We start from the raw sequence: 24,220 nt of genomic DNA on the forward strand, positions 1-24,220 counted from the left end.
TTGAAATTCAACTGTGGAGGAAATACTAATGATCCTGACTTTAATGTCATTAATGCCTCATAATTTGTGGACAAAAACCCAGTTATGTGGCACCGCTATGTGGTTGTGTGTACGGTAATAAAATTGATTTTGGTGCAGTTTGGATGTTATAAGGATTTTCTGTTGATTTTCTGGATTTTCTCACTTGGTTATATAGGTGGGCCCTCAAAGGGGTTGACATGTTTGGCACTGTGCAGAGAGAATAAGAATATGTCCCTTGGAAATATTCTGCAAAACCCATCACACATCGTGCAAAAAGAATTATTTGAATATCTAAAGGACACTGTATTACTTCATCGTATCTAAACAAATGCCGATGCCTGCCAGGAGCTAAGGTTTTGCAAATCTCAGCGATCACTCACCAGCCCGGTGGGTGGCGGTAGATGCACCTTAAGCTGGTGCCGTCCGCCACTGAATTCGAAAGAAGAAGAAGAAGAAGAAGAAGGAGGAGGCCATCGACGTCTAGGTTGTTTGCGCAGAAGTCGTTGTCGAACGATCCGGTTTCCGGTCCAGAGTCCCACTGAAACCGGACAAAATAGCAGCATTATGGGTGTGACGGTTGAAGTGGAGTATTGGCAAGTGCTTGTTATGTTCTCTGGCATTTTTGTTTGTATTATTTTAAAAGACAGTGACGAAAAAGAGTGACTCATCTTATCGTAGCGTATCGTGGACTAATCCTGTTTTAATTACGGTGTTTTGTGTGTTTGTTTTTTCTCTTTTTGTTCTAGTGGTGCGTGAGGTTACGCGCCCCGCTTTCAGGAGCTCAAACGCGGTGTCATCGCTGAGTTTCCCGATGCGGTGGTGTCTGGCAGCGTTGGAAGACGAAGTGAGTAACGACCGATTGTTCCAGAACTGGAACTTTCCTTTTTTCTTCTTCTTCGAAGCGGTGAGCTTCGGTGGGTTTACATCAGTGGTGTCCAACCTTTTTTGAACCAAGATCTACTTTTCAAGTTGGCAGTGTATTGACATCGACCAAACCGTATCGAACACCATAGCGTAGCTACAGTGATGCCGGTTACTCTAATCTGACCACTTTTTTTTAGTAACGAGTAATCTAACGCGTTAATCTTTCCAAATCAGTAATCAGATTAAAGTTACTTCTCCATGTCACTGTGCGTTACTATTATTTTTCATTGTGGGTCGACAGCAGCATTAAACTTGGTCTGTGGGCAGGAGGTCGGGGTTCGACTGAACTACACACTTTAAGCGAGCTGTGAGCTTTTAATCCACGGTTTTTTGCAGCTGCTCGACTCGTCCTCACCTCTTAAAGCGCGGTGATCAGCACACCTGCACTGAGCTTTACAAAGACATTTTTATACTTTTTTCCCTCCTTTATTTAGAATTCTGAGCTGAGCCGCTCCGTATCGTCTCGTTAAAAACAGCTGATCCTCCGCGACGCGTCAACAACTAACTATTTTCCACTCAAATGCACCTAAACTCTCTTTCTGAGGACCACATGATGTGAAAACGCAATAAAACTTTCTTACCTGTAAATCTGGTCATGTTTTCTGCATAAATAAATGTTATCCATTCTTTGTGATCAAACGCCAAAGCAGGGGCGAATCTAGATGGAATGGGGGCGTGGGGCAAGGATGTGCCCCCCCCCCCCCACAACACCCCTAGCTTAAAGGTCCAGTTTTGAAGCTGTTTTTTTTACTACAACTACTAATATTGCTTAAAATAATAATTTTGACAAGTAAAATGTTTAGAGAGAATTTAAATGTTAGAAAAATGTTAGAATGTAATAGTTACATTTATAAACAATGTGGGTTTGAAATTGCAAGTTTTACTGTTACAGTGCTGTCAACAGTTAAATATGAGGTCAAGAAAGAGGTCTTTATTTTACTTTTTATAAAACAAGTATTTATTTTCATTGAAGTCAAGAAAGGGTGACTATAAAGTGAGTTTTGGCAAAACAGGTATTGTCATGTTGACGTGGGTTGTTGTCGGCAGCTGGGGAAAGTAACTAGTAATCTAACTTGGTTACTTTTACAATTGAGTAATCAGTAAAGTAACTAAGTTACTTTTTCAAGGAGTAATCAGTAATTGGATTACTTTTTCAAAGTAACTGTGGCAACACTGCGTAGCTACAATTTATTGTGCACCAATATAATAAGTTTCCTGGCACAAATATGTAGTTTTAACAATAATATAAAATGAAGGCAAAGCCTTCGACTGAGTATCGTTTTTCTCTATGGAAATATATTTAAGTTGTTTGATTGAAATACTGTAAAAAATCGAAGATTCAATTGGACAGTATTATTTTAAATAATTTTCTTCAGGGGTTGATGATTTCATTAAAAAAGTGATGTTTACACAATAAAAGCTATTTATTCTCCTGACTTATGTGGCACTGACAACAAGAGCTGGGTATAGATTCAAATTTCAAAAATTGATTCTGATTCTTAAAATTCAAAATTGATCATTTTGATTGAATCCAATTTCGATTTGGGTTAGTGTTATTAAGACTGTTTTTGAGCTGTTACCTAACTGTCTCATTATGCAACATATTTATATGAGTATTATATTGACATTTGACAGCAAATTAATGAAGTATTGGAGGCTAATAATGATGGCTATAAGATGGACAGATCCCCCTCCCACAATGATAGAGTAGTCTTTTTATTTTACAAACAGGCTGAATGGTAGTCAAAAGAGGACGTCAGAGGTACCTGGTTCATTGGCCCTGACACAGGTACCTTTCTACAGGCTTCCATGTTTTGGCCTAATGCCTCATTTCTTTTGGGTTTAAAGTAAAGTTGTAACAAAGGTGTAAAAAATAAATAAAAACCATGGCATTACTTCACAAAATGTGGCCCTCAAAATGCAGGCAACGGTGTTTCAGGGAGTTATAAATTTTAAAATTTTCTTGGGGCAAACTGTCCCAGTCTCCCCTACAGTGCTGACTGTGCTGCATGCAGCAGGAGAACTTCTCCCACAGCCGCGCAGACTGACTGGCAGTTCAGTCGGTCTTTCCACCGGCACTTGCTGCGCAGCTGAGAAGTCAGACCAGACCACAGAACCGTCGCACTCTGTCCTACGGAAAAGGCACATTATGAGGAACAAACGCAAAAAAAAAAAACACTGTGTGAATTAAGCAGCGGACTTTACTTTTTTTCTTGCCCGCAACAGACAGAGTCCAGGTCATCATGATTGACATCTTTAAATAGCTTTGATAGAGGTTGTTAAGTAAATTGTGGACCTGCTTCAAATTGAGAACCACCTGGTCCACAATCAATGTGGAGAAATGATCATTTTCACACCCTCGGAAACAGACCAACTGCAGTGTTTTTTTTTTTGTTGTTTTTTTTCAGTGTCGCTGCTCCAATGCTGGCCTGAAATGTGTGTGTATATGTATCGATCTGTGGGATTTGAAATGATTAAAAAAAATTGGCGAAACGATCTTTTAACCCAGCACTACTGACATGTATAACATGTTCAGTTGAAATTATAAAAACTTTTTTTTTTTCCCCATTTCCTGTTACACTGAGGCTTGTAAACAGTTTGTAGTTTCTAAACAGTTCCAATGACAACTATTAACTTCATTGTGAAAATGAATGCTCAAAGAACACCTGTTTGGAACATTCCACAGGTGAACAGGTTAATTGTAAACAGATGAGTGTCATGATTGGGTATAAAAGGAGCATCCCCAAAAGGCTCAGCCATTCACAAATAAAGATGGGGTGAGGATCACCACTTTGTCAACAACTGCATGAAAAAATAATCCAACAGTTTAAGAACAATGTTTCTTGACGTTCAGTTGCAAGAAATTCAGTCCATAATATAATCACAAGATTCAGAGAATCTGGAGAACTTTCTCCACATAAGCGGCAAGGCTGAAACCAACATTGAATGCCTGTGACCTTCAATCCCTCAGGCGGCACTGCATTAAAAACCAACATCATTGTGTAAAGGATCTTACCGCGTGGGCTCAGGAACACTTCAGAAAACCATTGTCAGTTATCACAGTTCGTCACTACATCTACAAGTGCAAGTTAAAAAACTCTACCATGCAAAGCAAAAGCCAAACATCAACAACATCCAGAAACGCCGCCGCCTTCTCTGGGCCCGACCTCATTTGAAATAGACCACAGCACACTTTTCCACTTCACATCTGTCCGAGTCCACATTTCAAATTGTTTTTGGAAATCATGGACGTCGTGTCCTCTGGACAAAAGAGGGGGAAAAAAGACATCCAGATTGTTACCAGCGCAAAGTTCAAAAGCCAGCATCTGTGATGGTATGGGGGTGTGTTACTGGCCATGGCATGGGCACATCTGTGATGGCACCATCGATGCTGAAAGGTACATCCAGGTTTTGGAGCAACACATGCTGCCATCCAAGAAACATCTTTTTCAGGGACATCCCTGCTTATGTCAGTAAGACAAGCCACATTCTGCATGTTACAACAGCGTGGCTTCGTAGTAAAAGAGTGCGGGTACTAGACTGGCCTGCCTGCAGTCCAGACCTGTTGCCCATTGAAAATGTGTGGCACATTATGAAGTGCAAAATACGACAACGGAGACCCCAGACTGTTGAACAACTGAAGTCGTACATCAAGCAAGAATGGGAAAGAATTCCACCTACAAAGCTTCAACAATTAGTGTCATCAGTTCCCAAACGCTTATTGAGTGTTGTTAGAAGGAAAGGTGATGTAACACAGTGGGAAACATACCACTGTCCCAGTTTTTTAGAAACCTGTTGCAGGCATCCATTTCAAAATGAGCAAATACAACCCCTGGCAAAAATTATGGAATCACCGGCCTCGGAGGATGTTCATTCAGTTGTTTCATTTTGTAGAAAAAAAGCAGATCACAGACATGACACAAAACTAAAGTCATTTCAAATGGCAACTTTCTGGCTTTAAGAAACACTATAAGAAATCAGGAAAAAAAAATTGTGGCAGTCAGTAACGGTTACTTTTTTAGACCAAGCAGAGGGAAAAAAAATATGGACTCTCTCAATTCTGAGGAAAAAAATATGGAATCATGAAAAACAAAAGAACACTCCAACACATCACTAGTATTTTGTTGCACCACCTCTGGCTTTTATAACAGCTTGCAGTCTCTGAGGCATGGACTTAATGAGTGACAAACAGTACTCTTCATCAATCTGGCTCCAACTTTCTCTGATTGCTGTTGCCAGATCAGCTTTGCAGGTTGGCGCCTTGTCATGGACCATTTTCTTCAACTTCCACCAAAGATTTTCAATTGGATTAAGATCCGGACTATTTGCAGGCCATGACATTGACCCTGTGTGTCTTTTTGCAAGGAATGTTTTCACAGTTTTTGCTCTATGGCAAGATGCATTATCATCTTGAAAAATGATTTCATCATCCCCAAACATCCTTTCAATTGATGGGATAAGAAAAGTGTCCAAAATATCAACGTAAACTTGTGCATTTATTGATGATGTAATGACAGCCATCTCCCCAGTGCCTTTACCTGACATGCAGCCCCATATCATCAATGACTGTGGAAATTTACATGTTCTCTTCAGGCAGTCATCTTTATAAATCTCATTGGAACGGCACCAAACAAAAGTTCCAGCATCATCACCTTGCCCAATGCAGATTCGAGATTCATCACTGAATATGACATTCATCCAGTCATCCACAGTCCACGATTGCTTTTCCTTACCCCATTGTAACCTTGTTTTTTTCTGTTTAGGTGTTAATGATGGCTTTCATTTAGCTTTTCTGTATGTAAATCCCATTTCCTTTACGCGGTTTCTTACAGTTCAGTCACAGACGTTGAGTCCAGTTTCCTCCCATTCGTTCATTTGTTTTGTTGTGCATTTTCGATTTTTTTGAGACATATTGCTTTGTTTTCTGTCTTGACGCTTTGTCTTCCTTGGTCTACCAGTATGTTTGCCTTTAACAACCTTCCCATGTTGTTTGTATTTGGTCCAGAGTTTAGACACAGCTGACTGTGAACAACCAACATCTTTTGCAACATTGCGTGATGATTTACCCTCTTTTAAGAGTTTGATAATCCTCTCCTTTGTTTCGTCTGACATCTCTCCTGTTGGAGCCATGATTCATGTCAGTCCACTTGTTGCAACAGCTCTCAAGGTGTGATCACTCCTTTTTAGATGCAGACTAACAAGCAGATCTGATTTGATGCAGGTGTTAGTTTTGGGGATGAAAATTTACAGGGTGATTCCATATTTTATTCCTCAGAATTGAGTGATTCCATATTTTTTTCCCTCTGCTTGGTCTAAAAAAGTAACCGTTACTGACTGCCGCAGTTTTTTTTGTTTTTGTTTTTTTGTTTCTGATTTCTTATAGTGTTTCTTAAAGCCAGAAAGTTGCCATTTGAAATGACTTTAGTTTTGTGTCGTGTCTGTGATCTGCTTTTTTTTCTACAAAATTAAACAACTGAATGAACATCCTCCGAGGCCGGTGATTCCAAAAATTTTGCCAGGGTTTGTATTTGCACATAAACAGTTTATCAGTTTGAACATTAAATATCTTGTCTTTGCGGTGTATTCAATTGCAAATATATGCAATAATTGCATAATAATTGCAAATATGCAAATCATTGTATTCTGTTTTTATTTACATTTTACACAGCATCCCAACTTCATTGGAACTGGGTGTGTGTGCGTGCGCGCGCAGTGGTGGGCACAGTTCTGCGAACCGCTAATTATCAGTGATAATGTTTTCAATATCGGATTAGCTTTTCAGATAACTTTGAAAACCATCATCAGACCAATTATCTTTTGATAAGTTTCAGTCCAATAATTTTTAGACCGCTAACATTTTTTGCGGATGTAGCTTTTTGTAGTAGATGTGCAGTTCTATCCTGTACAAACAGAAGAGTTTGTTCCAGAAGAAACCGCTCTATTCTCTGCAGGCAAAGAATTGGTCATAGGAAGAAAAAAAAAACCTCACTTCTTTTGACCCCATACTAATACGCTAGCAATATCACCCATGTCATCCAGAGGCATATCATTTTAACTTAGGGTTAGAATTGTAACCAAACTAATTCCAGACAAGTTATTTCAATTAACGTCATGTCTGAAGATTTATGAAGTGAAAATATCAGATATGTTTTAGTTGTAAACACCAACACGTTACATTGATTCACTTGTGTTGGTTTTTGTATAGAATGAATGAAACAACCAATCAGTATCAGTGGAGGCTTAGTTACCCATAATCCCCTTTGGGCATCTGTGTGTTAATGTTCAAATCTTCAGAATTAGTGCATTATTTTAAAATATATATCACTTTGTACATTTTAAGAGTTTACAATAATGTAGTTATTCTATCTGGAATCATTTTATTTTTAAAGCAAAGCCATAATTTAAACCTGCTTTCCATTTCAAGACCTCCGCGTCATCGCAGTCCACTGTATCCTGTCAGGGTAAATGACATTTTCCTACAACAGGGGGCAGAGTGCACAAAGACAAGTTTTGGCTCATTGGCTGTTTGGGTTTGTGATTGCCGTTAGTTCTATTAGAAGCTTTGCTGGTGTTTAAACTCAAAATCAGTTTCTTAGTAGCTGAGAGCATATGGGAGGCAAAATTTAAAGTTATCTGTAGCTTCTGATATGTTTTTAGGTAGTTTATCAGTTTCGTGTTAAAAAAAGGTAACTTTTCAGTTAGTTGAGTACCAGTTATCAAACCTAATGTTTTGGTAAGCTGTGCCCACCACTGTATATATGTGATAAGCCAGATCATGTTTAATAAGCCTTTTCACACTCTGAGAATGCACATCCGTGACCTGGCTGATTCAAAGGTCAAGAGGTGTTAAAAAAAAAAAAAGTAAACGAGACGCTCGGTCGGGCAGTGACAGCATCAGTCAAACAACTGTCTAAATCCATAATAAACATAATGTTAGATACTTATAAGGACTGCAAATGCAACTGTTTTACCAAGATGTTACAATATAATTACCTTTGAGAAGATCCCAGACACTTTCTCCACCTTATGAAGCCCACAAGAAAAGCTGTAGCCGTAGAAAATTCCCCTGTGCCTCTGGAGCAATTAGAGATGGTTTTAACAGCCAATCTCTGAGAGTAACTGATTAATCCGCTACAAAATAATTAGTTTATATGACGCAGCATCCAGCGGCACACAGCACGGCATCCAGCGGAACGCATTGGCGCAGCGAATTGCGTGGCAGTGAGTGGGTTACATGCGTGCAAGTATCACGGTGCCTTAAGTATCATTTGTGGGTGGTTATCGAGTCATGCTGCTCTTCTCAACCAGCATATGCTTCAGCTTTTCTTCCTTGGACACCAATACCACCTTTTCACAAGAAAATTTTCAAGGAATCAGTGGTAAGTAAGTCCCTTCGGCTGCTCCCTTGTTTTTGCACTCGGGGTCGCTACGGCAAATCCAAGGTGGATCTGCATGTTGAATTGGCACAGGTTTTATGCTGAATGCCCTTCCTGACGCAACTCCACATTACATGGAGAAATGTGGCAGGGGTGGGATTTGAACCCGGAACCATCTGCACTGAAACCAAGCGCATTAACCACTTGGCCACCACCCCCTTCAAGGAATCAATGGTCCAATGGGGAAAATAATCAAGTTCTGTGTCATTCTCGCTGCCCACACAGTCAGTCGTGATGCCTCGAGACAGGAGTCTGCACCTCTTGCATGCGAGAGTGTGGAAAGGCTTATTGGGGGTGTGGTCTCTTTAAGTGACAGCCACTGAACAAATACAGTATTTTGTCAGCATTAAGCAACAAGAAAAACAAGAAATACAAAGCTGATCGTCCAAAGCTTCACTAAAATACCCAGACTTTAGATAAAGTTGAGGCCGTGGCCCACTGTTTACTAATAAAATTAAATTAAAAGGGTAGAAAGCATAGTAACATACTATGCCAGTATGCTCGCCACACAAAAGGGAAATAATTGCGTCTTAAGTCTGGACTTAAGTCTCTACAGAATGTGACTTTTATTGACGCAGGGAGATCATTCCACAGAACAGGGGCACGATAAGAGAAAGGTCTATGACCCGCAGACGTTTTATTCACCCGAGGGACACAAAATAGCCCTACACCCTGAGAATGCAGAGCCCGGGCCGGTACGTAGGGTTTAATTAGGTCAGCTAGGTAGAGAGGTGCTCACTTTCAAATATGAAAGTGATTGGTGCAGGAATGTCAGATATACATTAAATGGGGTTTTCAATGTTAAATTTAAATGGTCATAAAATCTGTAATCTAGATCAGATCCGAATCAAACTTTGTCAGTCGATAAATGATACCATCCTACACAACACTCTCAAATATGAAAGAAATGATCTTTTTGACAGTAAGGAATATTTGTTCAATTTTTCCTCACTTTGTCTTTGGACCTATGACTTTGAAAATTGAATCAGTTCTTGCCTATCAGGATATGAATCTTCAATAAAAATTTCATAACTATATATGAAAAATTGTGGGCTCCAGTCTGCTCACAAACAGGAGCAATAACACAATCATAATAAACACCTGAACCCAGGCTGGCCTGTTAGCTTGGGTGGCTCAAGACTCGGAAGAGAAGGGCATGTTTGGGATTCTTTCTTCACCCACACTCCACCCTTTCATGCATTGAGTTCATTGTGATGTAGAACAAAGATTGAAGCCTTCTATTGCTGATGAATGTTATTTTGCAGGCAGCTTCGAGGTTAAAATCAACAAGCAGCTTGTGTTCTCCAAGCTTGAAATGGGTGGATTCCCATACGAGGAAGACGTGAGTCCCGTTTTTACACAGAGATACTTGTGTTGTCTTAATGTGTGTTACACACTAAATTTTAAATTTCTGCTTTTTTTGTGTGTGTGTGTGTGTGTGTGTGTGTGTGTGTGTGTGTGTGTGTGTGTGTGTGTGTGTGTCTGACTTCTGCTGCAGATCGAGGATGCAGTCAGGAAAGCCTATGATGGCAAACCTGTGGAGAAGATAACCAGAAGCCAGGCACCTTGCGTCATTTTATAAGTCACGTGTTGTCCTGCCTCCCGCCTGCCTACAACATCACCTCCCCTCCCAGGTTTACTGGGAGACTTAAGCCTGTAAAACAAGATTGCTCTGTGCGAAGCTGCTTTAAATCATCTCCAAGCGCTGCTATGTCATCTGGCTCCTCTTTCTGTTCCCATAGTGATGCTCCAGGCTGTTAATGATTGCTGTAGCCTAAAAAAGGTAACGGTTATGGTATGATGAAGCTCTTCCTGGAATTGCAGACTCTTATGAGAACAGAATGGGAGAAGATGCCGCACAAGGGGTCAGAGGGAGCTCGCTTCAAAAAAAAAGGAAAAAAAAAAAACCATTAATTGTAAAACATTACTTGCCGCACTGTTTTTTTGTTTTGTATTATCTAGTTAGCTTTTCTCTGCACAACTGCCTCATTGAATGCAAGTTTCTGGGTAACGTAACTAAATATTTTCTGTCATGTCTGCAAACTAAAACGTCAGCTGTGCCTCCTCCTGCAGATTTGTAATCATTAGATTGTAATGTTTCTGAGATGAATGAAAATTGAATGTCTTTAGTCAAATTACAGAATATTAAGTCAGCACTACATTAGGAGTGTGTATAGTGTTGCTGTTAGGTGCAACACCTGAGCTTCAAATTTTGAGTTGTGATATAAGGTCATTTGATTAAATCTGATTCAGCTATTAAGAATTGAGTAGTTTCTCCCCATTGTAACTGTCAGCTGCTATTAAGATGCTTATTATCAATAAAGGCAATGATGTTCTACTTGTTGTCTCGGGTGTTCATAGGCGCTTAATCTGTTTAATCACCCTAATCTTGTTCATCGTACATCACGTCATGGGCGTTGTATTAAACTTGCGACATTAACTGCAGTTGACTGGTTTAAAGTTGCTAGACCTGTTTTTTTTTTGTTTTTTTTTGCACGCACGCATTGACTCCTTTTAATGGACTGACTCGGAGCGTGCAGATTTGTAGATAACAAGTAGAATGAGCCAAAGGCCAGACATGAGCATGGGAACGGTAATACAACAACCACTGAACTAGTTTTGTCCTGTTTGAGGTGTTTGTGTACATTTTGAGCCCGTAGTGAAGCAGGAAGTTACTTCTGGACCTTGTTTTCCTCAAGCAGGCTGTCGCCACTAAGGGGAGCCAAATTCAACAGTTGAACTGCAGCTTCAGTGTGTGTGACCTCTGCTCACTTCAGCCAAGTCGTGGTCACACTTTCAGATGGAGTACTTGTGCAGAAAAGTATGCACATGTAATCTGTTTTAGAATTGTCAAACTACAGTTGAATTTTATGTCTTTGAACCTGAAGGGGGGAAAAGGTGAACCCAGTGAATTCATAGCATCATTAGACAAGCAGTTATGACTTTGGCTTTAGAATTAGATGAAACTCAAAATCAACCTGCATTTTTAGCCACACCTGCTCTTTATTTCCAGTATGCATGCAGAAAGATTTCCTGCAGTACGTCCACACACTAATGTACTAATAAGTGGCAGGCAGCCTCCATCCTGTAAAATGTAGTGAGTATAAATAAATGTCCATCCCCTCTAGTTGAACACAAATGCTCAATGTGCAACTTATAAATAAATGGACAGCATGGTGACTTAGTGGTTCGCACTGTTGCCTCACAGCAAGAAGGTCATGGGATCAGTTCCCACCTGTGGCCTGTCTGTGTGGAGTTTGCATGTTCGCGTGTTTGGGTTTCCTCCCACATTCAGACATGCAGTTTAGGTGAGTTGGAAACTATAATTACTCAGGTCTCCCTTGCAAAAGAGATCTTGATCTCAGTGGGACTAAGCTGGTTAAATATGGTATGTACTTTATATGTGGTGATTCACACATTCATCCATTTATTTTATGAGGTCCATGCATAGGCTTTAGCAAAGATGAACATGTTGCTCGCATACTTTTTTTTTTAACTATATAAATGCTATTTGAATTATTTGCTTATTCATTTGCAAGCTTATGGAGACCTGTAAGAAGACAGTAACCTTTCAACAAAATATTAGACTGAGAAAGTTGAATTAATTACTGACACATCGTCTCACTGAAGCATTTTATAAAAAAATAAAATGCTTAAATCTTCCCATGTTTTACAACCCCAAATAAGAAAACTTGAGACAGCATGGAAAATGCAAATATATAGAGAGAGAGAGAGTATGAAGTGTTGCATATTTAAATGTAAGCCAGTGGGACTAGGTGGGTCTCTGCTGGTGGCTCTGGTTCGCAGTGATAACATGCCAGGCTGGTTGTTCCAGTGCTGATAAATGCCTGTCCGTCTGTGCAGCCTCAGCGGGATCGCCTCCATTTGAAAGTAAATCATATTGACACTAAAATATCAGGTGTGGCTACTTAACATGGTCATAGTCAGTCTTTAACACCAGGCCTCGTGTGGTAATGTGCTGCCAGGAACAGGTTTCATTTGGAGATTCTCATAGCTCCAAAAACACCCAATCACATGCCTCATGTTTTCCTTTTTATCAAATATATTTAGACTAGGACGTTGCATAAAGTACTTTTTTTGTAATATTCTAAATTTACAAATCCTGGACTGTGTAAAGTCGGTGGTGTGTGGTGTCTATACGTGTGCTGGCTGGGAGTGTCTGTGCACGTGGGCCGGGCAGATAGCTTCAATAACTGGTGATAACAGTCATCACTGGGGCCCCCTGTCCCTCACTGTGCAGTCTATTCTTTTACTATGTAAAAATGTGTTTTTTGAGGTTGTACAGCTTCATCGTAAACCACAGCAGGTTTGGTGAATAATGCAGAAACATTAAGAGTCAGATTAGTCCAGGATCTCTTTAGTTACACTCACAAACCATTACAATCTGTCATCTTGAGTAGTGTCCATAGTAATATTTGACGAGCTACAGTTTGCATATAATGAGCATCAGATGGGTGTGAGCATCGGCGACACCAGAATGGGGCCTGATAGGGCTTTAACCCCACCAAGGACGTAGTGTATGAACTGATCAGTTTTGCTTAACCAAAGTAGTTTTCGATTCATGCTGCTCGGCATCAAGAGATTAAAGTCTGTTAATAATGAAGTTCACAAGAATATCTTGCAAAATGTTGAGAGTTTGTATCAAAATAAGATTGAAAGGAGAAATATTAACAAGTACAACCATAAATCAGAAAAAATAAGTGATTCTTACATTTTGTCTTCTGATTGATTGCAGACATTATGAATTGTTTTGTGGGGTCAACTTCATTTCACTTGTTAATTTCAGTTGTTTGTCCTCACACAGCTCAGGGCCATCTCTGACCCCCACATGGATCCCCTGCAGTTCACATACAGAGCCAACAGGTCGGTAGACCATGCTGTCAACACGGCCCTCCACCTCATCCTCCAGCATCTGGACTCCCCAGGAACCTACACCAGGATTCTGTGGACTTCAGCTCTGCTTTCAACACGATCATCCCGGCCCTGCTGCAGGACAAGCTCCCTCAGTTTGGCATACCCGACTCCACCTGCAGGTAGATGACTGATTTCCTGTCCAACAGGAGGCAGCACATGAAGCTGGGGAGGCACATCTCCAATGCATGGTCCATCAGTACCGGATCCCCCAAAGGATGCCTTCTTTCCCCTCTACTCTTCTCCCTGTACACCAACAGCTGCACCTCCAGTCACCAGTCTGTAAAGCAATCTGCCATCCCTACAGGACCTGTACACCTCCAGGGCCTTGAAGCAGCAAGGAAGATAGTGGCCAATCCCGCTCACCCAGGACACAAACATTTTGTTACCCTCCCCTTTCCGTCCACCACTAGACTTATAAATAATGACAGGGACCTTCAGAATTGCCTTAATTCTTTGTGGCTTTGGAAACATTCCTCATAGATGTTGGTCCATATTGACATGATGTCATCAAGCAGTCTGTCCAATCTCCTCTCACATCAACAAGGCATTTTCATTGACAAAACACTCACTGGATAGCTTCTCTTTTTGGACCAGTCTCTGTAAACCCGAAAGATGGTTGTGTGTGAAAATCACAGTAGATCAGCAGTTTCTGAAATCTTCAGACCAGCACATCTGGCACCAACAGCCATTCCACTTTGAATGTGGAATGGCTGTTGGTGCCAGATGTGCTGGTTTGAATTCAGATTCAGAATCTGAACTTTAAAAAAAAAATCAGAATTCAATGTATTAACATTTTTTAAATTATTCCTTTTAAACTCACATGGACATGAATTTATTGTTTAAAAATATCAAAGCCAAAACAACAGAGTGCATAATGAAATGCCCTTGTTAGCGTAACACAACTAAAATATTACTCTGTTTTATTTTGTTTACTCAGAGGATGGACACATGAACCTTTACAAGTCAGTGATTATATTCTGAACTTAATTCACATCAATTATTAAGAAATGTAGAGTACAGAACTGTGTGGTAAGTCTCATGTATTCAGTTCTCAAACATGGAGTGAATGTGCAAGCAGGGGACAAGTGAGGAAAGCCATCAAGGCACCCTTTACAAATCTTGGTGGTTGGTAAGATTAGACCTTACCCTTGTGAAGTGCCTGGGGGACAACTTATGTTGTGATTTGGCACAACATAAATAAAATAAATTGAACTGAAATTGAACTTTGAAGGGATTATAGGCTTCTGTGCCTATGGTTGGCGACAGCATCATGGTGGAGTGGAAAAGAAGGACTTTATTCAGAATGTGTGAAATTTTACCCACAGTTTGCCAGCTGGTATTTGGGAGACTTGAGCCTAGATTTGATGTTTTTTCTTCTTCTTCTTTTTCTTCTTCTTCTTTTTACTCTTCCAGCACATTCCAGTTCATTTAAACTCCTGGAACACTAGTGTCATTGTCTACAGTCAAGCAACCTTTGCATCACTCCTTCGAGCTTGAATAAAGTTTGTAGCTGAGCATTAAACTTTCTGGAGGAAGGTTAAAATGGGTGAAAGACTGAGTTGTTTAGCCACAGTGAAGGTGAGGCTTTCATTTCCAAGAACATTGTACCACCTTTTAAGCATGGTGGTGGTAGCATCATGCTCTGGTGTTGACAGTGGAAATGGTATGTTGGAGAAATTGGATGGAATGATGAAGGAATTCTTATTGTAATGTATTATGAGTTTTTATTGTGTTTTATAGGCCTTAATGGAAATGTGTTGTGTTATTGTACTGAAATGTGTATTTGTGAACTGTAATTAAAACTTGAATGGACCCCAGGAAGAGTAGCTGATGCAGTTACACTGCAGATGCTAATGGGGATCCAAATAAACAAATAAATTCTTCATAATTCTTCAAAGAAACCTCAAACCATCGGTGAGATGGCTGATACTTGGACACAAGTGACCATGTGATCAAGGGGAAACCTCCTAATGGGCCTTCAATGAAATATTTGGTGACCTTGTAGAGGTACTTGTTGTCCCATCACTCTGTCCCAGAAAGAGAACCATCCAAAGACCATTGATTGCTATGACAGTCATGTCCATAATGTGTGCACATAAACTGATGACTACAACTTTATGCCAAAGTCAAGGTTTGTAGACCAAATTCAACTAGCAATTATTAAATGTAAGTCATGACCATCTTTTGATTTCACCGATTTCCATATCTGCTTCCAATGAGGAAAATGTTCACCGAGTTGGATGGGCCAGATATTTCCAGGGCCGTTTGGTCCGCCGTTACTTTCTTAGCAATGCCCTGCACAACACTGGTTTTCAGCTCCAGATAAATCATCCAATATGAATTTGGGGGACTGAACAGAAACTCAATCCATCTATTTTCTAAACCTGCACATTCCTGCTTAGAGTCACAGGGGGCTGGAGCCCATCCCAGTGATCATTGGGCAAGAGGTGTGGTCCACCGTGGACAGGCCACCAGTTTACCGGCAAAGACATAGACCATGACAGTCACATGCTCACTCACACCTACAGCCAGTTAAAAGTCACCAATTCACCTAAACTGCACGTCTTTGGAAGTGGAAGGAAGCCAGAACACCTACAGAGAACCCACTTAAATATGGAGAGAACTGCATACAGAAAGGACCACGCCTACATAGCACTAATAACTCGAGATCTTACATAAACTTTGTAGACTTTGTCATTCATTCATACCAATATTATTGGATTTCTATGGTGCTTTTCCATCTGATGTAGATGCTCATAGTGTTTTACAAAGATGCATCATATTCACTCATTCACACACGTTCACAGACTGATGTCAGCTGGCTGTCGTGAAAGGCAACCTGGTAGATTAAGGACCTTCTCCACAGAATCTTAGTAATTTTCCTCTTTCATGAGGAATCAATCCACTGGTCACAAACACGCTCTAACCTCTAGGCCAGGGGTGGGCAATTAATTTTTACAAGGGGCCACATAGGGAGCCTGAATTATGTCCGAGGGCCACACCATCGATAACTCGGCTGTCTCCCATTACAAATTTTACAAAAAAATTACCTATTTAATAGCTTTTATAGGTAATATTTATTATTGTAATAATATGTAAATATTTAAATATACCTCAATAAACCTCTTTAATGATTTGCAACACACAAGCTTGACATTTTTAATATATGTAATAATAATCACAGACCTCATAAGGGCCGGGCAGGTGACATGCAAAGGGACGCATGTGGCCCCCGGGCCGCAGTTTGCCCAGGTCTGCTCTAGGCCATCACCTCCCTTTTCACATAGTGGATGAGAGCAGTTTTCATGATTTTGCAAGCCTGAAGGATGCTGGAAAGTTGTTTTCTTCTTGCTATGATGTATATTCCTGCTGCAGCAGAATGTTCCTCACTGTCTGCATGTTGTTACTACTTGGGAACATGGTCTTGATTGCTCCACATTAAATCATGCACTGCACCAAAATATCCCCCCCAAGATGCATGGTCCAAAGTAAGGTATACTAATATTATTTTGTTTTTTACAGTCATGCAATAGTAGAAATTACTTCATAGTATTTTACACTTTGTGTTTGATCTTGATGTCAAGGTCCACCAGTTGCAGATGACAGCTATTCCTGCATCCACGTCACATGGAACAAAGCTGACGTGAGTCAACATTTCTACTCAACAAATTGAATTTATCACATTCGTGTCTCAAGTCAACTGAAGGGGGTGAAATTCCCCCCAAACACCTCATCATAAGGGAATCCCCAGCACATAAACAAGATGACGTCCTCCTACAGAGTCCCCCCTTTGATCTTCCAGGCCTCTGAAACCGGACAACCTTCAGCCTGCTGGGCCTTTCTGCTCCTGACCCAACTTGGACCCAGTTCATGCAGAGAGGGTGGAGCAGAAAGAGGGTTGGGATATCCCTGTCTCAAGGTGTCCCTAACTGATACAGCTGTTTTTTCTGTCTCACACATCTTATCTCCCCAGTTGCACATTCAGGTTGCTCGAGGCTTGTGGGGTGCAGCTTCTCTTCATGCCGACGTAGTTTCATATGGGTGTTCCCGCTTCCCCCGCTTCTAGTCTTGTCCAAGTTCATTAGCCCTGGGTCATTATCGCCGGGCTTGTCCATTGTGGGGCAGCGACCGTCCAGTTCCCAGTTGTGGAGACCAGGTGGGAGTACCTGCATTCAGGTAGGGGGCGTGGCTTCTGGTGGCCAGGTGCACATATGCCACATGTACATTTCTATAAAGCTAGGACAAGGGTAGTAGTTTAGTAAGGGTTGACTGTTGTTGTTGCTGTTGAATCTAAAAGGTTAACCAGCACTTTATAATTCAGCAAATTTCTGTGAAAATGTTTTTGTTTTTTAATGGTTTTTGAGATCAAGGTCAAGGTATATTTATGTATAGTGCAAGCAAAATGTACAAACCAGAAAACATAACTAAAGAAGATGAAAGTATAACAAATAATTAGGTTTTTTGCCTGCAGTCTTCTTTTTCATCCTGGGTACACAAAGCAAGACTGTACCCTTTGTATTAATTATGTATTTTCATTCTTGCATTTAATACTCAGCCATGTAGCTTGGAAAAAATATCCTTGAGGTGTGTGCAGATGTATCTGATCCATGCACTGCTTTAATCATAGTTGTAGTTTTGCACACAAGTGCTACAGTCTTGTTCAGCTGTGTGAAGTAAAAACAAGTTCCTATCAAATGCATATAAAACAGAATACATGCACAACTTTTCCCAATGTGACCGCACGATGAGAAGCTCATCGTCGTGACTTGGAGTGTCACTGAAGAAAGGTGTGACCTCAAGATAAGGCTCTGTAAGTCGTCTATTTAAACTACAAAACATCCACACTCATAACGGCTCATACACTATCTGCCCTGAGCCGTGGCCTCTCCAGATAGATGGTGATAAATTCAAAAATCATCAGAACTGACACTTCGGATGTTCGACTGAGTAAACGTCCTGTATAGTTACAGCGTTACAGTCAAGTGCACTTGAACGAAAACCACTTAATTTACCATCAAATATCAATTATTGTGTCATTTTTAACCACATTTACATCTCATATAGGTATTACTTTGTCATTTTTTTATGCCCATTTGTCTGTTTCGTGTTTTAGGAAATGCATAAAAGAACCTGAAAGTTCATGCACAGACGTTCAACATCAATGGAAAACAATCTAAACTTGGAGGAGGTTGGTCTCTTATTCTTAACCACTGCAACAGATTCACTGCTGTCCTGCTATTAAATATTACAGCAGTCACATTTACCAATGCTGCACAATACATGTGCAGGATATTGTGAAAAAAAAAATCAAATTCTTTCTCAGTTTTTTCAGAAAGTGAATATTTTATGTATAGTATTTTAGACTCATTGCATTTAAACTTAAATATTTCAAGCTTTGTGTGTGTGTGTGTGTGTGTGTGTGTGTGTGTGCGTGCGTGCGTGCGTGCGTGCGTGCGTGCGTGTGTGTGTGTGTGTGTGTGTTTTAATTTTAATTATGGCCTACAGCTAAAAGAAAAGAAAGAAATAAAAAAATGTATCTCAAAATATTAGACTATTGCATTCTCAGGTTTGAGTGACTATTTCTGCAATATAAATAACATGTCAGTCTGGTTCAGCACACAACCACAATCATGGGGAAGACTGCTGACTTGACAGTTGTCCTGAAGACACTCATTGACACCCTCACCCACTTAAGGTCATAACTTAAAGGACTGGCTGTTCTCAGACTGCTGGATCAAAGCCTATTCATGGAACGCTGACTGGACAGGAAGAGTGTGGTCGGAAAAGATGCTGAAGCAACAGGGATGATGACAGCCTTGAGAAGACTGTCAAGCAAAGTGATTCAAGAACTTGGAGGATTTTCACAAGGAGTGGAGTGAGACTGGAGTCAGCGCATCAAGATCCACCACACACAGATGTGCACAGGAAATGGACTACAAGCATCACACTCAGAGTGTCAGGCCACTTCTGAACCTTACGTGGGAAAAGGAGAAAAGGTTCTCATTTCAGTTGGAATTAAATTTTGCATTTCATTTGGAAATCAAGGTCCAGGAGTCTGGAAGAAGAGTGGAGAGGCACAGAATCCAAGTTGCTTGAAGTCCAGTGTCAAGTTTCTACAATCAGTGATGATTTGGAGCGCCATGTCCTCTGCTAGTGTTGGTCCACTGTGTTTTATCAAGTCCAAAGTCAAAGCAGCCATCTGGCAGGAGATTGTAGAGCACTTCATGCTTCCATCTGCTGACAAGCCTTATGGAGATGCTGATTTCCTTTTCCAGTAGGACCTGGTACCTGCCCACAGTGTTAAAACTACTTGGCCCTGGCTTGCTGATGATGGTATTACTTTACTGGACTGGCTGGCCAACCTGCCTGACCTGAACCCTACAGAATGTCTATGGGGTATGATCAAGAGGAAGATGAGAGACACCAGACCCAAGAACACAGATGCTCTAAAGGCCACTATCAAAGCAATTTGGGCTTCCAGAAGACCTCAGCAGTGCAACACAGGCTGATCGCCTCCACGCCACATCATACTGATGCTGTGATTTTTTGCAAAAGAAGCCTCAACCAAGTACTGACTGCACAAATGGACATACTTTGCAGAAGTTTAATGTTTCAGTATTTGAGCTTGTGAAATAGTCTCATATTTCAGATTTTTTTTTCTATTTGGGGGCCCATAATGAAAAAAAAAAAAAACAAGAACATGCTTGAAACATTTTCATTTACATGTGATGAGTTTAAAATATTTACAATTTCCACTTTATGAAATAAATGATAAAAAAAAAAAATCTTCAACTTTTTCACAGTACTCTGATCTTCTGAAATCTGAAATGCTTCCAGAAAGTATTCACAGCGCTTCACTTTTTCCACACTCTGGTTTGTTACAGCATTGTTCCAAAGTGGAGTAAATTAATTTTTCCCTCAAAATTCTACTCACAACACCCCATAATGATAACATGAATTTTTTTTCTGCAAATTTATTAAAAAAAATAAATAAATAAATAAATCACTTGTACATAAGTATTCACACCCTTCGCTCAATACTTTGTTGATGCACCTTTGGCAGCAATTACAGCCTCAGGTCTTCTTGAATATGATGCTACAAGCTTGGTGCACCTATCTTTGGGCTGTTTGGTCCATTCCTCTTTGCAGCACCTCTTAAGCTCCATCAGGTTGGATGGGGAGCGTCGATGCACAGACATTTTCAGATCTCTCCAGAGATGTTCAATGAGATTCAGGTCATCCAGGATGTCGCTGTACATTGCTGCATTCATTTTTCCCTCAATCCTGACTAGTCTCCTGGTTTCTGCTGCTGAAAAACATCCCCACAGCATGATGCTGCCACCACCACCATGCTTCACTGTAGGGATGGTGCCTGGTTTCCTCCAAACATGAAGCGTGGCAGTCACACCAAAGAGTTCAGTCTTTGTCTCATCAGACCAGAGAGTTTTGTTTCTCATGGTCTGACAGTCCTTCAGGTGCCTTTTGTCAAACTCCAGGTGGGCTGCCATGTGCCATTTACTAAGAAGTGGCTTCCATCTGGCCACTCTGCCATACAAGCCTGATTGGTGGATTGCTGAAGAGATGGTTGTCCTTCTGGAAGGTTCTCCTCTCTCCACAGAGGAATGCTGGAGCTCTGACAGAGTGACCACTGGGTTCTTGGTCACCTCCCTGACTAAGGCCCTTCTCCCACGATCGCTCAGTTTTGATGGGCGTCCAGCTCTAGGAAGAGTCCTGGTGGATCTGAATTAATTTCATTTACAGATGATGGAGCCCACTGTGCTCATTGAGACCCTCAAAGCAGCAGAAATGTTTCTGTACCCTTCCACACATTTGTACCTTAAGACAACCCTGTCTCTGAGGTCTGCAGATAATTCCTTTGACTTCATGCTTGGTTTGTGCTCTGACTGTCGACTGTGGGACCTTATATGTCGACAAGTGTATGTCTTTCCAAGTCATGTCCAATCAACTGAATTTGCTCCAGGTGGATTCCAATTAAACTGTAGAAACTTCTCAAGGATGATCAGTGGAAACAAGATGCACCTGAGCTCAATTTTGAGCTTCATGGCAAAGGCTGTGAATACTTGCATACATGTGATTTCTGAGTTTTTAATTTTGAATAAATTTGCAAAAATCTAACAAGAAAAAAAAACTTTTTCACATGTGTTGTTATGGGGTATTGTGTGTTGAATTTTGAGGAAAAAAAATGAATTTAATCCATTTTGGAATAAGGCTGTGACATAAAATGTGGAAAAATTGAAGTGCTGTGAATACTTTCCGGATGTACCATATATTGTCATACCAAACTGTATCGCTGTTGATGCTCCTTTTTGTAATAATTGTACTTTAAAACTAGTCGGGCCAATGAATAAGTTCACTATATAGTGATTTTTGTCGTTGTACACCTGTTCTACAACCCCTGGCAAAATTATGGAATCACCGGCCTCGGAGGATGTTCATTCAGTTGTTTAATTTTGTAGAAAAAAAAAGCAGATCACAGACATGACACAAAACTAAAGTCATTTCAAATGGCAACTTTCTGGCTTTAAGAAACACTATAAGAAATCAGGAAAAATAATTGTGGCAGTCAGTAACAGTTAATGTTTTTAGACCAAGCAGAGGGAAAAAAATATGGAATCACTCAATTCTGAGGAAAGAATTATGGAATCATGAAAGACAAAAGAACGCTCCAACACATCACTAGTATTTTGTTGCACCACCTCTGGCTTTTATAACAGCTTGCAGTCTCTGAGGCATGGACTTAATGAGTGACAAACAGTACTCTTCATCAATCTGGCTCCAACGTTCTCTGATTGCTGTTGCCAGATCAGCTTTGCAGGTTGGAGCCTTGTCATGGACCATTTTCTTCAACTTCCACCAAAGATTTTCAATTGGATTAAGATCTGGACTATTTGCAGGTCATGACATTGACCCTATGTGTCTTTTTGCAAGGAATGTTTTCACAGTTTTTGCTCTATGGGAAGATGCATTATCATCTTGAAAAATTATTTCATCATCCCCAGACATCCTTTCGACTGATGGGATAAGAAAAGTGTCCAAAATATCAACGTAAACTTGTGCATTTATTGATGATGTAATGACAGCCATCTCCCCAGTGCCTTTACCTGACATGCAGCCCCATATCATCAATGACTGTGGAAATTTACATGTTCTCTTCAGGCAGTCATCTTTATAAATCTCATTGGAACGGCACCAAACAAAAAGTTCCAGCATCATCACCTTGCCCAATGCAGATTCGAGATTCATCACTGAATATGACTTTCATCCAGTCATCCACAGTCCATGATTGCTTTTCTTTAGCCCACTGTAACCTTGTTTTTTTCTCTTTAGGTGTTAATGATGGCTTTTGTTTAGCTTTTTTGTATGTAAATCCCATTTCCTTTAGGCGGTTTCTTACAGTTCGGTCACAGTCGACTCCAGTTTCTTCCCATCCGTTCCTCATTTGTTTTGTTGTGCATTTTCGATTTTTGAGACATATTGCTTTAAGTTTTCTGTCTTGACGCTTTGATGTCTTCCTTGGTCTACCAGTATGTTTGCCTTTAACAACCTTCCCATTTTGTTTGTATTTGGTCCAGAGGTTAGACACAGCTGACTGTGAACAACCAACATCTTTTGCAACATTGTGTGATGATTTACCCTCTTTTAACAGTTTGATAATCCTCTCATTTGTTTCAATTGACATCTCTCGTGTTGGAGCCATGATTCATGTCAGTCCACTTGGTGCAACAGCTCTCCAAGGTATGATCACTCCTTTTTAGATGCAGACTAACGAGCAGATCTGATATGATGCAGGTGTTAGTTTTGGGGATGAAAATTTACAGGGTGATTCCATAATTTATTCCTCAGAATTGAGTGATTCCATATTTTTTTCCTCTGCTTGGTCTAAAAAAGTAACCGTTACTGACTGCCACAGTTTTTTTTTTCCTGATTTCTTATAGTGTTTCTTAAAGCCAGAAAGTTGCCATTTGAAATGACTTTAGTTTTGTGTCATGTCTGTGATCTGCTTTTTTGCTACAAAATTAAACAACTGAATGAACATCCTACGAGGCCGGTGATTCCAGAATTTTTGCCAGGGGTTGTAAAAGCTTTTCATACAGAGAATGTGTATCTTGGAAAATTGGCCTTTTATGTGGAGTTTGATGTGTTCAGTCAAACCTGCTATGTTTCACCTCATCGTTCCATTTTTTGTGTAACTTTCTTGCATTAAGTCTTCAACTTTCTTGCTCATTAGGGGAGTGAAATGTCATATGAAGACAACGACATGACCTTCCCTTCTCCCTTCAGACTGTGAGTCTTTGTTCTCTCATGTATTATTCAATTTCAGACAGTGAAGGGTTCCTGTAAGTCAATACTCAGGGTACCTCTACTCCACACAGTCAACAATCCTGAATATTGAAGTGTAGACTTGTTAAGCAACCCTGCCCTCTTCTGGTTATAGACAGAATAGCACTATCAATGCAGTTGAAAGCAAGGGTCACATCCACATTTTGTTTTGTTACAGCCTCATTCCAAAATGGAGTAAATTCATTTTTCCCCTCAAACTTCTACTCACAACACCCCATAGACAAGATGAAAAAAGTTTTTTTTTTTTGCAAATTTATTAAAAAATTTTAAAAACTAAGGAATCACATATACATAAGTATTCACACCTTTTCCTCAATACTTTTGTTGACGCACCTTTGGCAGCAATTACAGCCCCAAGTCTTTCTGAATATGATCCCACAAGCTTGGTGCACCTATCTTTGGGCAGTTTGGTCCATTCCTCTTTGCAGCACCTCTCAAGCTCCATCAGGTTGGATGGGGAGCGTCGGTGCACAGACATTTCCAGATCTGTCCAGAGATGTTCAGTCGGATTCAGGTCTGGGCTCTGGTTGGGCCACACAAGG

General features: G+C 40.4%; 2 protein-coding genes across 2 annotated transcripts in view; both read left to right on the forward strand.

Moving 5' to 3' along the window:
- Positions 1–471: 471 nt before the first annotated feature.
- On the forward strand, positions 472–10,528 carry LOC117527768 (migration and invasion enhancer 1-like). The gene is made up of 4 exons (XM_034190247.1): positions 472–614; positions 768–865; positions 9,647–9,723; positions 9,880–10,528. The coding sequence occupies exons 1-4, from the start codon at positions 586–588 to the stop codon at positions 9,961–9,963; spliced, it is 288 nt and encodes a 95-aa protein (XP_034046138.1). The 5' UTR covers positions 472–585; the 3' UTR covers positions 9,964–10,528.
- Positions 10,529–17,338: 6,810 nt separating this feature from the next.
- slc4a1a (solute carrier family 4 member 1a (Diego blood group)) overlaps positions 17,339–24,220 on the forward strand; it is a 28,974-nt gene continuing 22,092 nt past the window's right edge. The window contains exons 1-3 of the mRNA XM_034190238.1: positions 17,339–17,492; positions 18,430–18,504; positions 23,566–23,621. Of these exons, the coding sequence (XP_034046129.1) occupies positions 18,457–18,504; positions 23,566–23,621 (104 nt within the window). The 5' untranslated portion in view covers positions 17,339–17,492; positions 18,430–18,456. The remainder of the gene's footprint in view (positions 17,493–18,429; positions 18,505–23,565; positions 23,622–24,220) is intronic.

Source organism: Thalassophryne amazonica, chromosome 16 (genome assembly GCF_902500255.1).
Source record: "Thalassophryne amazonica chromosome 16, fThaAma1.1, whole genome shotgun sequence".
In the NCBI taxonomy this organism is placed as follows: domain Eukaryota; kingdom Metazoa; phylum Chordata; class Actinopteri; order Batrachoidiformes; family Batrachoididae; genus Thalassophryne; species Thalassophryne amazonica.